Source organism: Pelmatolapia mariae, linkage group LG16_19 (assembly GCF_036321145.2).
Source record: "Pelmatolapia mariae isolate MD_Pm_ZW linkage group LG16_19, Pm_UMD_F_2, whole genome shotgun sequence".
In the NCBI taxonomy this organism is placed as follows: domain Eukaryota; kingdom Metazoa; phylum Chordata; class Actinopteri; order Cichliformes; family Cichlidae; genus Pelmatolapia; species Pelmatolapia mariae.
In genome coordinates this window covers 65,253,084-65,269,936 of record NC_086241.1, presented here as the reverse complement: position 1 = coordinate 65,269,936, position 16,853 = coordinate 65,253,084, and the positions used below count along the sequence as shown (strand labels likewise).

General features: G+C 42.1%; 1 protein-coding gene across 1 annotated transcript; it reads right to left on the bottom strand.

Moving 5' to 3' along the window:
* Positions 1–3,925: 3,925 nt before the first annotated feature.
* On the bottom strand, positions 3,926–13,443 carry LOC134645301 (alcohol dehydrogenase 1-like). The gene is made up of 9 exons (XM_063498691.1): positions 13,366–13,443; positions 12,406–12,507; positions 12,086–12,227; positions 11,691–11,778; positions 11,351–11,570; positions 5,229–5,489; positions 4,934–5,066; positions 4,083–4,221; positions 3,926–3,995 (listed from the first exon to the last, which is right to left on the bottom strand). The coding sequence occupies exons 1-9, from the start codon at positions 13,381–13,383 to the stop codon at positions 3,962–3,964; spliced, it is 1,137 nt and encodes a 378-aa protein (XP_063354761.1). The 5' UTR covers positions 13,384–13,443; the 3' UTR covers positions 3,926–3,961.
* Between the last annotated feature and the right edge of the window lie 3,410 nt (positions 13,444–16,853).

The window sequence follows — 16,853 nt, the reverse complement described above, 5'->3', positions numbered from 1 at the left end:
CTTAAATTTAAGATCTTAGATTATGCCTAAGAACTTAAAAATTCTCTCTTTTTAAAAATAAAAACTATGAAATTGGTCTTTCAAATAGGAGCTTTGGTTTTTTTTAATTGAGAAGCCTCTCTCCCACCAGTAGGAAAATCATTTATAAATTCAAAAGTTGTGGGCCCATGACTGAGCCCTGGGAGACACCCATTATTTCAGAGTTGCTCATTTTTCAGCTCTCACACATCCTCCTTTCTAAATAATAAAACCAGAATAACGGGCCGCGTCTCTTGTGTTTGCTGGTACATTTATGTGGAACTGGGTTTTGATTTGCAATTTGAATCAGACAGTGCAAATCTGATCTCTTTCTGAAAGTCATTCATTATCAGAATATTCAAATGCTTCAAGTATTGTTTGGTTTAGTTTCCAACAACACTTGTGCATGTGTAATAAATCTCCAGTCAGTTTTGGGAATGACAGATTTTTGATCCACTGTTGAAATCTACACAGAAAACTGAAACCACATGTTGGGAGGAAAGATATATTGTGCAATCATTTAAATAGTCTCAAGTTAATCTGCAGTGTTTTCAACGCACTTTTCTCCAACTTCAACAGGCTTCCATGTTTGTGCTGTTTCTAAGAAAAAAAAAAAAGAAACAAGAATCACGTATCACCTTATTATTCATTCAGATGAGATCAAAGAATACTTCTGAATAATCTGGGTTTGATTCCTCTGTTTTTCTCTCTCACAGTGTTCTCTCTGTGTATACGTTCCTATGTGTTCCTTCGGGGGGGGGAGGATGCCGATCAAAGCGCTGTCTTGACTGTGAATTGCTCAAATAAAAACAGACTTGAAGAAAGACTTGTAAGATTGTTTAATAACCGTGCACGGTAAACAGGGAGCTAGGCCTTATTTTTGTATGCTCCTCCTTCTGTTAAATTTGGTTTCATTCAGTGACCATGATAGCCATTTTTCTTCATCAGATGTCCTGAAATGAAATAGAATTGCACAGATTTCTGTCCGGCGAGGTAACAAAGTCTCACTGCCTTCACTGTGCACAGACATGTCATGCTTCTGTGAATGCATTGTGCATTTGCATTGTGATCTCTGACTCTTTGTGGTTGTTTTGCACCTTTTGGGGGTCTCTGTAGTTGTTTTACATCTCTTTATAGTTATGATGCACCTTGGGCAAGTCATCCTGTTTCTTCTTGTGACAGTTTAACCCCTTTATGTATCATCTTTGTGTCTCTTTGCAGTCATGATCTGTGTTTTTAAGTCACTTTTTGCATGTGACACCCTGGGCAGTAGGACCCCAGTAGGACTGGAATTCAGCAAATTGCTTTTAGCAAGTATTATATTTAATGCTATCAGTTCATTGAAAGAGAGACATTAAAATGACATCATGTTTTTCATATGGTGAGTTGTTTAGGAGCCCATGATCCCTGCGAGGCCTAGTGCCCCAAGGCCGAGCACAGCCAAGGACAACCCCTCAGCCTGCAGGGTTAGGGTAAGTGAGGGACATGAAAATGATGGCTGCGTTTTTCATGGTTATCTGATAAATACTGTAAGCAACATTAAGCAAAGCAACATTAATTAAGCGCTAAAAATACCAAAGAGTTCTTTAGCAAACAGAATCAGCCTTCAGCTCAATAGGCTGGTTGATATTTGGCTGCCCTCTAGAGGCCAAGAATATTACTCTTACAGGTCTGTTGATTCCAAATTGCTTATCACTTAATTCTTGATCCTCTTTGAAAGAGTCCCTGCTGATTAAGGTGGATAAAATGAGATTTTCCAAATATTTGTTTGACAGAAAAAAAAGTCAAATGTTTAATTTCTAAAAATATTCTTTTGTGGAAACTTTGGTATTGCCCATTTAGCTGATATAGCTTCTTGTAGGCATAAGTCTTAGCCTGTCTCTGAAATGCACACGCTAAAATTTTGACCGCTGTCACAAGCGGCATAATTTGCGAAGCTTTCACTCATAGCTGCCTGCCTTAATAAGGTTCGCTACATTTGTTCAAATAGATTTTTATCCTCATGTACCAAAAGTGCCTAAGAATGATTAAACTAGTCTGAAGTTTTAACTTATTATAGAGGAAAGAAATTCCTTTGCATGAATGTTGTTGAGATATAATCAGTAATGTGCAAAACAGTGGTTCAGCTTCTTCTCCTATCAGCTTATCTGTGGTTAACCCTTGTACTAGTGTGCAAACTGAGTGAAAGTGCATAGTGAGAGTGAGTAGGGGCTGCATTGGAATTGGGCCAGTCTCTCTTTGTTCAGGTCCTGGTGAATGTTTTGCAGGACTATTGGTTTAGGATTACAGAGTTGTGGTTCAACTTTGAACAACAAAGATTTACTTGGGTTGTTTTGCTCCTTTCTTAAGATGCAAGTTTTTTGGGAGGTTTAATACTTAATGATTGTTAGGTTGACAATACTAGTTGTATTTTAATAAAGTTTTTTTTTTTTAAACTTTCTGGAGCCTTTAAACTGCACTGATGTTTGCTTTAACGAATATGAGTATATCCACCCTAGCAGTGCAGACCGCCAGATTGGAAACCTGCTACTGTTCATTTGATATTTACTTCAAAATGAAACATTCTTGTGTCTATCACCTTACAGAGCTAGAGAAAGATTTTCTGAAACTTCACTGTGTATGCAGTTAGAGTTAGACGAGATCAGTTAGTTGGTAAGATCTTATTCCACTTGCCACCGGGCCTTTTGAAATGTTTGAAACGATGCAGGAAAGTTTGCATTTGTTTTTTGACGTTTCTGGGCTTCACAACTGAAATAAATTGAAAACAAGCGATCAGAGTGACAAGTCACACCTGATAAGAAGGACATGGTGGAAACTTTAAAAGCTGCTATTGTCAACACCAGACCTTTTGCTTAATTGAGCAGAAACACTGAAGAAAGTGAAGAAAGTTCATTAAAACTACCTGCCTAATAATGTGCAGTGGATACTGTGGCTTCGTATCTCTGGTTATGGATTAGGTGGATGTGTGTTTTTCCAGTGCAACAAGTGGATGCTTATTTAGATTGGGATTTGCATAGTTTGAAGGCTGGATCTGGAGTGTTTCCAGGACTTTCCTGCTGGACAGGGAGTTCTGCTGTTGGAGTGCTGTCTATGTGTGCGTCCAGTCTGGAGCAGTTCTTAGCTGGCTGGTATATCTCGCTATCTTGTGAATGTGTCAAAGTACACATTTACACATGAAAGCCAGAACCAAAGATTTTTATTGCATCAGGTGCTTTATCTTGTAATGGTTATATTACAAGGTGGTGGGTGGTAGGTAGATTTCAAGGCAAGTGAGAGTGGTCAGGCAGAACTGCTAACAGGAAGGCAGAGAAGTGATCAGGAGGAGCAAGGGAGAAACAATATTTCTTAAAGCGTGGATCTGTGCCACACATAGAAAAAAAATGATACCAGCAAACTCCTTCTGGTGTTGAGCAGACACAATGACTTAATCATTCATTTACGATTTCATTGTTGCTTGGCATAAAGGTCTACCCTGTAGTTCTTTTATGAGCCAAGTCGTAGAGGTAAGCATATGTACGCTGGCTTTGTCACTTGAATCGACAGAAATTGCTGCAGTATCCTCTCTCTTATCACAAATTCTACAAGAAACCAGCAGGACTGCTAGGGGACAAATCATGGCATCAATCCTACAGAATAATTACAACACAGCCTGCCAAGTAAAGCAAACATTTATATTATTAGGCTGCGCTGTGTAAATCTTAGCTAGACACACTTCATACAGACTTTAATGACATAAAAACCAATAAAACAAGAAAACAAACCAGGAGTCTCACAGACTAATCTGTTTCATGCCATTTTTATTTATCCATAAACACAGTTGCATTTTTAATTTTTGCTTATATGAATTCATATGAACATCCACAGAGGAATTCACTGAACTATTTAAACTGATTGCAGTGATACAACTACTGGATTTAATGTTGCTGGAAGCAGCACAGTAGTCTTATGGTGGAGAAACACTCATGACCGCCCGGATGCTGTGGAAAGAAAGAGAAGAAAACTGAGTTTCACTTTAGCAAATAATAACTTTTGTGTTTTTCTTCAGCTGTGAAAGGCAAATCTACCATTTGCAGTTCTTCATGAGTTCAATGGCATCATTGGCTTGATCCAAAGTCATGTTATGACTAATAAACTCGTCCACTTTCAACTTCTTGTCCAGGTAGTCTTTAACCATCTTGGAGACGCCGTCCTTACCCTTAAATCCTGAATCACAAAATTAAAATAAGAGCCACATTTTAGAAGATGTAAACTTAAAGCTCCTTTATTTGTGATTCATCAGTCACTGATAATAGTTATTTGTGGGGACGTAACAGTCTAAGGTCTAGGGGTAGGTGTGGGGAACAGTAAAAACAGGACCAGGAAAGAACGAGAAGGAAGCCAAACAAAGCAGTGTGGTGAATATTAAGTTCTTATTATAAACAATCCCAATTCAAAGAGATTGTTCTTATTAATAAAGCGGCGTTGCAAAAAAGAAAAAGGTCACAACTCAGTCTTATGTGTCTAAAGAAGGTGGAAGAACAAACAAGCAACAAAGAATAATGCACTTCTGAGGCCCACAGGCCCACCCTAATCACTAGTAGCAGCACACACCTTACTGCTGCTGGAGCCCACACTACTCACTGAAAGCAGTAAACCTCCCCACTGCTCCCACAACCCCAAATTGCACCAAGGACAACCACACCATAGTACCTCTCCATTCCCTGACAATCAGTGTAAAGACAAATAGAAAACCCACACCACGCGCTTCTTCCCTAACCTATATAACGTCTGAGAGTTAATTGCTGACTGGGTCCAGGTGCTGAATGAGGGAATGAGCAGCAGCTGCATCCTGGAGCGAGGGCAGAGAGAGAAAGAGAGCAACACCACACCCACACACTCCCACAGCTTCACAGGATGTAAAATAGACTGATCTCACCTCCAAACATGGAGCCCTTCCACGTACGTCCAGAGATGAGGTGAGCCGGTCGAATAACTATGTCATGCAAGTCTGTCCATCCAACAATCACACTGACACCCCAACCTTGGGCAGAAGACTCCAGGGCACTGCGCTAGATGGAAAAGAGCATAGAGTCAGTAGATCAAAGGGCTTCTTCAATGATTAAAATCAATTATTACATTTTAAATGCTAAGAAAAAAAGTATGCTTGGTTAACTTTATTTCATGCTCCATGTTCTTATGTTCTTAAACCACATTAGATTAAATCTCCCTACCATGACTTGCACATTCCCAACACATTCCAATGAGTAGTCCACGCCTCCATTGGTCATCTTAGTGAGCACTTCATGGATAGGTTTATCCTGATCTTTGGGGTTCACAAAGTCAGTGGCTCCAAACACTTTGGCATTCTCAAACTTGTCTGGGTTGATGTCAACGGCGATAATCCTTTTGGCTCCTGCAGCCTTGCAGCCCATGACTGCAGCCAAACCCACAGCTCCCAGACCAAACACTGCACAGGTGGAGCCCGGCTCAACCTACAAGATGAGAGACTTAGTCACTTTGTGCTGGGTATAGTAAAGTTCTAATATATAGAAACATAATGAATGGAAATATTCTGTATCTTCTAATGAGTGGTCACTCTTGCCAAAGCATTTCAATCTCGATGAGAATTTCTATTGAAAAGATTTTAGTTTTAAGTCACAAAAATGGCTCAATTTATTCTGCTGGCTATCCCGGCTTTGGAAATATTGTGAGAGCAGATTTTTGATGATGCAGAAATGCCATTTCAGCAGACCACTTCTGTCCTCCTACAGGAAGTGATAACATATTGTGTACTCTGCATACTCTCTTCCTGATAAGGTGATTATGAATTTCACCTTTTGGTGTTAAGCTGGGAAACTTTGAGCCAACTTTAGTATGGAAAAAAATCTTGATATCTTTGGCTGTGGCACCAAAACAATGATCCTACCTCACACAGGGAGAGAGCTTCAGAGTATTGGTCTTCAAATGATCTCGTGGCTAGTGATAAAATATCTCAGTGTGACTCTGGCTATAGCCTGCGTCTACTAAACCACCAACAGAAATGCAACATGACATGACTCGGCACCAAAACTTGTGAAAAGACGAATTAAACCCAAGATAGAGTGAGGTGCTATGTGCAAAACAAAATACTCGAAATGCAAAGAAAGACGAAAATGTAGTTGTGCTGTGGCAGCTGAAGCATGTTTGTATGTTGTGACCTTCAGCTGCTATCTCTTCTCCAAGAAAGACATAACACAGACACAAACAATGGAGCAATATCATCGTGCACCTTGTCCCTTATTCAGTAGGTATCACTGTAAAGTCTTCATGCATCAAACTTGGTGTCTTTCATAATTTTATTAGAGCCACAACACATGGTGTGGTTTAAAAAGAATTAACAGTGGTGAAAATGATCACGACTACACGAGTTTTCACTGAGCTCTATGTAGTCCACTTATGATTCAATAGCTTGTAGAACCACAATTACAGCATTAACCATTTATGCATCCATTCTTCTTTACAACACTGCTTTGCAGGCATTCATTTACTTCCTGACAAGAAGGTCCATCTTTACCCACATCTGCTCTTTCTATAGTTCCTCCTTTGAGAATTTCCTCAGCTACAGAGTATTTGTGTTTTGGAAATATGGTTGTGCAAAGAGTTGTAAAAACAACAGAAAAGATCACAAATGCATGTCCATTTATTTTAGAAGATATCTATACCTCCCACTGCCTGCAGAAGACATTCAGTGTTTTCTTTGTATTATTGTAGAGTTTTTACCTTATGATATAAATCGCCTTCGGGCAACTGTTGTTGTGATTTGGGGCTATATAAATAAAATTGAATTGAATTGAACTGAACTGAAAAGGACTCAGTACCACCAAGCACACAAATTATTTCAACTTTTTCCTCAGGAAAAAGCTGCAGGTCCATCTGAGTACCTCAAAGCTATCACCACACTGTAGTCAGCATTGATATCACGCACACCATGTAGATACAACTGTTCAATCGTCTGAATGAATATTTTAACACCTTTATTGTATTTTTATTAGTGCTACCATACACCATCTTGTGAACCTCCCCTTTCAGTCTTGGTGTTATCCTTCTGTCACAAATCACCCCGACACTGTTCTCGTTAACTCCACCCTTCTTCTCCTCTCTTGTCTGCTGCTTTGGATGAATGAAAGCATTTATTGTCATTGTATATACAATCAAATTACAGTGTAACCATACATTTGAATATTTATTCCAAGTATTTAAACTCCTGTTGTTAGATTGAAATTGTTAAATGTTGCCATTGTTTTACTTAAATTTGTAAACTGTGCCTTAAACTGCATGGTTAGATATTCTTCTGTTCCTCCCCTACACATCTATGATACTGGGGGAGGTAATTAGCTGTAGCCGTTTAACTGCAGGCACATTCCATGTGAGATTCTGGTTTCCTTATCTTCTGAGGAATGTCCACCCTCGGCCATTTAGGAGCTCACCTATGCTTGCATATGGTGAACCATTAAAGTTAAGCCGTATACGGGTGTGGGGAGATGACCTTTGGATAACTAGGAAATGTGGTTAAACAGTTGTAAGCATATATTGTGTGGCATAAAGTCACGTACACACACACACATGCACACACACACACACACACACACACACGCACACACACAGTGTTCTAACCTTTTGTGACCATATGGGTGGTGCTTGTATTCACTGAATAAAAGGCTGCAAGGGAAGGCTGTTTCTTTGAAGTTGGCTAGGAAACAGGTGAGGAGCGTTCAGCTCCAAGAGCCTGGTTCCAACCGGTCTCCGTTGCTAGCAAGTAAAAAACCGGTTCCGTCGTTGTCTTGCTTTCTTCCGGGGTGATGAGTCTCTGAACTAGCTGGTCTGCTGAAGCGCAGACCCAACACCTGAACCTTTACAATCTCTATTCTTCACAACCTCACCTTTCCACCTGTCTCTCACTCTCATCCACACACATGTATTCTGTCTTGGTTCTGTCTTTTATTCATCTTCTCCCCAGAAAGTGCCTCCACCACTACAAGCTCACTCCCACCTGTTTCCTACTCTCACTACAGATCACAACGTCATGTCCAGACATCATAGCGGAGACGTGAGGCTGAGATACGAGGCGTGGTGCTTTGTATTATGGCCAAACATCTCTCATGTGGCCTTGTTTGTCTGAAGGACATTGTTCCAGATGACTTCCTTGTTCTTTTTAGAGAGAAAAGTCTTTCTACTGCCAAACTCTCGAAACAAGCTCCACTTAATGAGTCTTTTTTTTTTTTTTTTAAATTGTGCTGTCATGAAGTTTAGCATTTACAGTTCAGGCCAAAACTACCTAAACTTCTTCCCAATGTTTGCAGCATTGATAAAACTTGATATAATTAAAAATTCACCAGTGCTATTTGGTAGCTTCTGGTACATTTTGTAATATAAAATATATTTTTAGGCTTGCTTTATATCAAATATAGTAAAAAAGGGGTGGTTAAAATATTAGCCTCATGTGAATGTTTGCTTTCAAAACACACCTACAGTAATTAACCAATCAGCTTTGAAATCACACATCAATCAGCATCAGCTTGTCTTGCAACAAGACAATGACCCCAAACATACATTGAAATTAGTCCAACAGTTCCTCAAGGATACTAAAACCAAGATCCTGGAGTGGCCCGCACAGACCTCAATCCTATTACAGTTTTTTCTGAATGCTTAAACCCTAACTGTGATTCTTATAGCACAATTTCTAAAACTATTAATACTTATAGCAAAACCACTCACTGAGTTTGCAAAACTAAAAGCACAAACACTGCTTTGCACTCAGTTTGCCATTTTGTAACACACACTTTGCAAACCTGTAGCTACAATCCACTGCACAGCACTCTTTTTGCAGAACTGTAAACACAACTCACTGCTTTACACTCAATTTCCAAATGATCAACGCACTCCTAGCAAAACTATACACATTTATGGCCATTATTTACACTATTTTGCCAACTGTCTGGCACACTGTCACATGTGAAAACTTTTTTAGATAATTAGTTCACTTTGCAATCAGCCTAAGCACTATAATACAGGTAAGCTGTGTGTGTGGAGTACAGTGGAGGGAGCAGGAAGAGTGAGAAGTAGAGGAGGCCGAAGAAGAGGACGTGGAGGTGAAGAAGTAGGATGAAGAGGACGACAAGGACAAGGAGGAGCAAGAGGAGGATGAGGAGGGGGGAGAGGAGGACGAGGAGGGGGGAGAGGAAGGGTAAGAAGAGTAAGAAATAGAATTGCTGATGACATCAGAGCTACAATAGTGGACCATGTAATCAACCAGGGAATGACCCTGAGGGAAGCTGGCCAACGGGTTCAGCCTAACTCGAGCCGCTACACTGTAGCAAGCATCATAAGGACATTTTGAAATGAGAATCGGTTAGTACAGTCACTTTGCACTAAGACTTGTAGCACTGCCATATTCTAATGAGAAACACAACAATACCATAGATGTAAAAATACTGAAATTGTTACTTTACAGAATTGCTAGACGACCAGATGCTGGGAGCAGAGGAAGCATGTTCACTGCAGACCAAGAAACCCATATAGTCAATATGGCGATTGCAAATAATCCTATACTTGGAAATAAACACTTGTGTTTGTTTTGATGTGTGTGAATAAACACCAGTACTTGAAGTTTGGATCCCTCTATGCTTACGGATCTATGACAAAAGTATGAGCTCAATCTGACATGGCCTACCTTGTGCACAGAGAAAGCAAAAGCCAGATGTGTTTTGTATTCATACCATCAGTGTGCAGTTGGCGCATTGTGTGCTTAGTAGATGATGGCTTGTGTGTACTGTTTGATACGAAAACACCATTTTTACGAAGGTGTGAAGAGTTAATCTTGCTGTGTTCGCTTTTGCAAGAGAACTACAATGTTTTGATAATTGGGTGACAGGTTTTCGTATTTGTGTGTAGAGTTTTGCAAAAATAGCCAATAGTTACAAAAAATGTGCTTAAGCAATCAGAAAAAACTGTAAGAATCTGTGGCAAGTGCTCAAAGTGAATGTCCATGCTTGGAAACCATGCAATTGGACCAGCTAGAACAATTTGCAATGGAGGAATGGAGACAACCAAATAAAGACCTACTCTAAGAGACTGTTGTCAGTTGTGCCTCAGAAAGCGTACAGTACTGACTAATTATGGCTAATAATTTTGGAAGTCTCATTTTTGCCCTTTCAACTCGGTGTATCAATAAAATATCCTAATTAAACTTAGTGGACATTGTTATATTGGAAACAGATACACTATGAAAAAAAACCCCACTTGTTTTTAATTAATGGTCATTTTCATATTGAAATCAGTAATTTTGGCCTCAACTGTAACATGCTATCTGCGGTCTGTAGAATCTGAGATGCAGCGCCTGGGTTTTTTTCAGTTTCTGTGGGGTGACATTCACTCCAGTCAAGATTTTGGCATTTTGTTAATCTACACCTGAATCCTGCAGACCAGCAAACTGTCAAAACGTCTGCTTCTGCTCTTCCCAGATTGGTTTAAAGTGCCCTGACATGACATAGGGCCTGTACAGACACACTTAAAAGATTTAAGCAGCAACAACTGCAGGGTTCACTTCCAAAATCTGAAAAAATTATGTATATACTTCTTAGCCTTGAGACCACAGTCCAGCCTTGAGACCGCAGTCCAGCTGCGGTCTCAAGGCTGGAGCCGAACAACAAGACCCTGATAACAACTGTGTTTAGACTGTTCTTCCCATTCTATGCAAGGCCACCTGGGTTGGCTGGAAGACTGTTTACTTAGCCTGGCGGGGCGAAGGACACTGTCTCAACTGAACTCTGGACACATACACACACACGCACACAGACATATATATACACATGCAGACATACACTCATCCCCCCTCCAAACGCCTTCGACGCTTATTCCCTTCTGATGCTGACGGTGGATCAAGGAGACCAGCACATACGCTGCAGGCCCGGATGTACTGTCTACATTGGCTGTCTCTCGCCCTTTACCCACCCCTGTTGCTTGTCATGTGTTTCTTTGGTGTATTAAGAGTTTTTTTCATGTGCTATGTGCAGAGGTGTTTTTTTCTGTTCTCAAACTGATCTCCCTATTGGAGCTCAGTCTGTCAGTTATTTTTTTTTCTCCTTATCTTTCCTCATGTGGTGCTTTTTCCATTGTTATACCTCTCTGACCTGTCTACCCCATGTGATGTTTTTGTGTAATGTATGTATGGTTGGAGGGTAAGATGGCGCCGCCATTGCGTGCAATAGGTCGGCAGCCTTAACATGAAATTTCCCCTTGTGGGACTAATAAAGGTATATCAAATCAAATTAATACTACAAGAGTATTTCCAATTCCCACAGCCCAAACTACAAACCTTAGCGGTATTAACAGCTGCCCCATATCCAGTGCAGATCCCACATCCAAGAAGACAGACTTTGTCCAGAGGAGCAGCAGGATCAATCTTAGCCACAGCTGTCTGATTGATCACAGTGTACTCAGAGAAGGTGCTGGTCCCCATAAACTGCAGCACCCTCTTCCCTTTACAGGTAAACCTGGATTCCACTCCAGCCATGATGGCCTGATTAACCCTGGTCCTGAACAAGAGAATTTATGTTAAAATTAAAAACAACATTTTTTAAAGGCACGTGTCTAATGGTCTAACAGCCTATGAACAAAACTGAAGATAAAATGGATCACAGGAGATGAGTGCTCACCATGCTACCTCACACTGGTTGGTCCTGGGATTCTTACATAAGTGACATTCTTTACACTGAGAGAGGAAAAGAGGAATCACCTTGTCTCCTGAAAGAAAACCAAACAGAATATTTCCCATGCTTCTTTTTAGAGGCTTTGCTGATGCTGTTATTGTTGAGCTGTGTGACCTCAGTCGATGGAGAATATCTACTTAATTTACTACTAAGTATTATGATTGAGTGGCCTGAACCACAAGATCCAATAGCTTTAAACATTTAGTTGTACCAAGCTGCCAACATTTAGATCGTAAAAAAAGACTGATTACTGTATTTTTTCCCATCCCATTAAGCAGACATGTACTGGCTTGGCTGTAAACACATGAAACTGATAGGACTCTTAGGAATTCAAAACTGACCTGGCTGAAATTCTGTAACTCCAGGCCCCACGCTCTCAACGATGCCGGCTCCCTCGTGGCCGAGGACAGTTGGGAAGCCATCTTTATGCATACTCTCGAAAAGATAGTACAGGTCTGAGTGGCACACCGATGTTGCCACAATCTGCACAAAAGCTAATCATTAAAGACTGTGAACACTGACATGCTATCCAACCTTTCATTAAACGGACCTTCCAAACTGCATCGAGCAAGTTGTTTTTAACACAAGGACAAAAAAAGTTATAAAATTGTAATAAAACAAACACACATATGTGTGTGTCTTGAAGGTGGACATCTCTTACCTTGATGCGAACCTCATTGGTCTGAGGTGGGGCTACCTCAATCTCCTCAATCACTACAGGCTTGTTGGGCTCCCAGGCCACTGCTGCTTTGCACTTGATGACCTAAAAGGCAGTGACAAAAAATTAAGTGTAACATATGGTACAATGCTACAAACACTTCCTGAAATTCTTTAACTTAATATTGTCATCTGAAGTGTGACAACCTATAATCTGAAGTGCATTCACATGAACCTGCCACAAGATAAGTCTTTTAGAGTGCTATGAAGTCAAGAGAACGACCACACACACAACACTTGTGTGTGTGTGTGTTACAGCTACACAGCTATATTAGAAAGTGCTGTAACATAATGGAACGTTTATATTATGTTTCCATCCTTAGTGTTATAAATGACGTTGCACTCAGAGAGGGATATTTAAGTGTCAAATTAGCTATTAAGCCTGAAAGGCTTTCATTCCTCACCTATGTATGCTCAATTGAAAAGTAAAAAGTACATCAGTGGAGCAATGATCAGCAGTTCAGTTCATACAAGAGTTACCCGGCAAACATAAGATTTATTGCTGCTGTATTCTTTTATGCTTATTTGGTTTTCTTCAGTTGATACATTTCTTTTTAAACTACAGCAATAAGTATGGTTTGTGTGGGCTTAGTAAACATTGGCTTTCCTTTACTGCTTTTTTTAACCAACCAACAGAAAGCGGCTGAATATGTTTAAGCTGGGACATGTGCTGTGTAACTGGGGCAAACGGAAAACACAGACACACAGGGAAAGAGGAATTTAAGCCTGAGCAACTGGTAATCCTGGTAGAAAAGAAAACGAGCTTGAAATATTTCTTGTTTTCACATATTTAAAGCGAGGTTACAACTAAAAAAAATGGGCAAAATACAGGGAGAAATGCATGAAGACAACACATGTTGAATGCACATACTGCCAAATAACTCATTTGTTAAATTACACTTACCTTCCCAGCTGTAGCCATGTTTGCTGCCAAGATTAACGTCCACGAGTTGATGTGAAGACGAGGAGTGAGGGAGGACTGCAGTTGCAGGACAAGAGAGCGGGAAGGGAAAACAAGGCTCTGCAATCAAGGTTTAGATAATACCAGTCATAGAGACATTCAAGTGGTCAAGGACTTTAAACTTGCATCAATATTGCCCACATTTTCCACTTATGATTCTGTGTAAAATAAATGGTTATACATATATACATACACATACACACATATATATATATACATATACATATATATACATACATATATATATATATATATATATATATATATACACACACACACACACACACACACACACACACACACACATATATATATATATATATATATATATATATATATATATATATACACATATATACATATATACCAAGGGCTCAGAGAAGAGCTCGAGAGGATGTGGAGGGTGAAGGTAACGGTGGTCCCCGTGGTAATCGGAGCACTAGGTGCGGTGACTCCCAAGCTAGGCGAGTGGCTCCAGCAGATCCCGGGAACAACATCGGAGATCTCTGTCCAGAAGAGCGCAGTCCTGGGAACAGCTAAGACACTGCGCAGGACCCTCAAGCTCCCAGGCCTCTGGTAGAGGACCCGAGCTTGAAGGATAAACCGCCCGCAGGGGCGAGATGGGTGTTTTTTTTTTTTTTTTTTTGTTATACATACATATACATATACACATATATACATACATATACACATACACATACACATATACATATATATATATATATATATGAGACTTGTGCAAAAGTCTTGAGCCTCTCCTCATTTCTTTAAAATCTGTTTCCAAGCAGCTAGATTTTCATGCAGTTTTTAAAAAGAGGTCTTGAGCAATAGTTCTCTGGGTTTTTTCTTTCAGCATTGATTGATTAATCCAAATGTGAAATTATTGGTTCAAACTATCGTTATATGTAGTGATATTGGGATCACTGGCTAATGCTAAAACAATCACTGGCGATCTGATTGCCAAAGGCTTCAATTTTTAGCATAACACACTGCCAATGCAGTAAAAGGATACCTGTATAGGAAAAAAAATACACATAGGAACACTTCAAGATTTAAACAGTGCAAAATCAGGAGCTAGAATAGAACAAAAGGCAGTCAATATCCCAAAAGAGCATTGAATGTCCTTCAAAAAGCCCAGAGAACTGTTCCAGGCAAGCAAGCTTACCTAAGACAGTTCTGGCTGTGCTGAAGACGAAAGGTGGTCGTATGGAGGCATGGGACACACGACACAGGAGCTCTTGTTTTCCACTCCAACTTTATTCTCCTCCATTCATCAACTGAGCATATCACGCCCAAACACAACAGAACCCCTCCTCCAAGCTTGGGTGTGAGTGGAGCCCTCTAGTGGGTCGCCACAAATGCCCCCCCCCAACACCCAAACAAACCGTCCACTAGTCCAGGACCCGGGGTTTAATCAAACGTCCAGAATGGCTGAAACAGGTTTTGGAGAACTGGCGGTGGGCTCACCAGGCCGGGAAAGGCAGGCCGAACCCTCCGCTGGCCGGAGGAGCGCTGGCGGGTGCGGAGCAATCTCAGAGGACGGGTCAGAGTCCAACCGTCCGGCAGCAGGCGGGCGGCCGCGGCGGGGGTCCCGGGCCAGCACCACCGGAGCCTCCTGTAGAACGTGTGCAGGCTTAAGCCGGTCCACTGAAACCACCTCCTGCTTCCCAAAATCCAATAGAAAATGCTTGGGACCCAGTTCAACAACCCGAAACGGGCCGTGGTAAAGCGGACGCAAAAAGGGCTGATGGGCATCATGCCGAACAAAAACGAAATGAGAAGAGCCCAACGACCGCGGAACAAAAACGTCTTGTTGGCAGTTGTGACATCAAAACAAGGGGGTGGTCAGGCAAAAATACCCCACGGAAACCCCGAGGTCCTCTTTAACCGCGCTGCGCAACCCCAACAAAACCCGAGGCAGACGGTCGACCCAGTTACCACTCATTAAGGAAGCACGGAGCGCGGCCCGAGTGACCGGTGAAACCGCTGGCACATCCCGTTAGGTGGACCTTGTCCCCAGGACCTCATCAACAATTGGTGTTGGACCAAAGCTCCGACACGAACTGAGGGATCCTGTCCGAGGTAATGTCAGCGGGAAACGCGAAACCCACGTGGACATAAACACCCTGGCCACCACCTCCGCCGTCGTGGAAACCAGGGGAACCGCCTCTGGCCACCTGTTGGTGCGATCCATCACAGTCAAAAGGTGTGTGAAACCCTGCGACTCCGGAAGCGGTCCGACCAAATCCACATGACCATGGTCGAAACGCCTACCGGGCATGCGGAAAAGGTTCGATCGGCGCCCGAGTGTGCCTGTGGACCTTCGAGCGTTGGCACGGAACGCACGCGGCGCCCAACTCTTTACCGCTTTCCGCAGGCCAAACGAACTTGGCACTGACCGGCTTGACCGAAGCCCGTACGCTCGGGTGAGAGAGGACATGAATGGAGTCGAAAACACGACGGCGCCACGAAAGGGGAACGACCGGGCGCGGGCGACCCGTAGACAAGTCGCACAGCAAACGCGGACCGCCGTTTGCGGACATGGCGAAGGTCAGAGGCTTATGGTCAACATACGCGCTAAAACTGCGACCCTCAAGGAAAAATCAAAAATGTCGCGTAGCGAAATGCAGAGCCAACAACTCTCTGTCGAAAACACTGTATTTACGCTCAGCGTCTCGGAGCGTGCGACTGAAAAAGGCAAAGGTTTAACCAGGGCGTCCATTGTACATCCGACGCGTCGGTGGTCAATGCGATCTCCGCTGACGGGAACGGGTGGGCCAGCAGAGCAGCGTTGGCCAGCGCCGACTTCACCGCGGACGCGGTCTGGGGACCAGTCAACAGGGTCTTTAGCAGTTTTATCTTTTAAAGCAGCGTAGAGCGGTTGTAACAGGTGAGCGGCCCGGGGAAGGAAACGATTATGAAAATTTACAATCCCCAGGAACTCCTGCAACGCCTTAACCGAGGCGGGATGCAGAAAAGCTGCGAAGGCCTGGACCTTGTCCGGCAACGAGACCACACCGTCAGCGGAGATGCGGTGCCCCAGGAAATCTAGGACCGGAAAACCAAACTGGCACTTGGACGGGTTGATGATCGGGCCGTGCTCCGCCAAACGCTGGAAAACCTAGCGCAGATGAGATTCGTGCTGGCCCGCCGAACTGCTCGGTAGACCAAAACGAAAGGCAGCCCGCGCAAAACAGAGTCCATCAGGCGCTGAAAGATCTGGCCCTCTAGTGGGTCGCCACAGTCGAACCAAATTTTGACTTTCAAGCTCGTTAGAACTGTACAAACTCTGTTTTTGCCTTATATACTTTATTTTGATATTTTTAATAAGGCACCACACCCATGTCCCTTTTTTCGCTAGTAAAATATAAAGAAATAAAAGCCTCATTCACGATGTCCTACTGGATCTGGTCACATATTGCTGTAAGCTG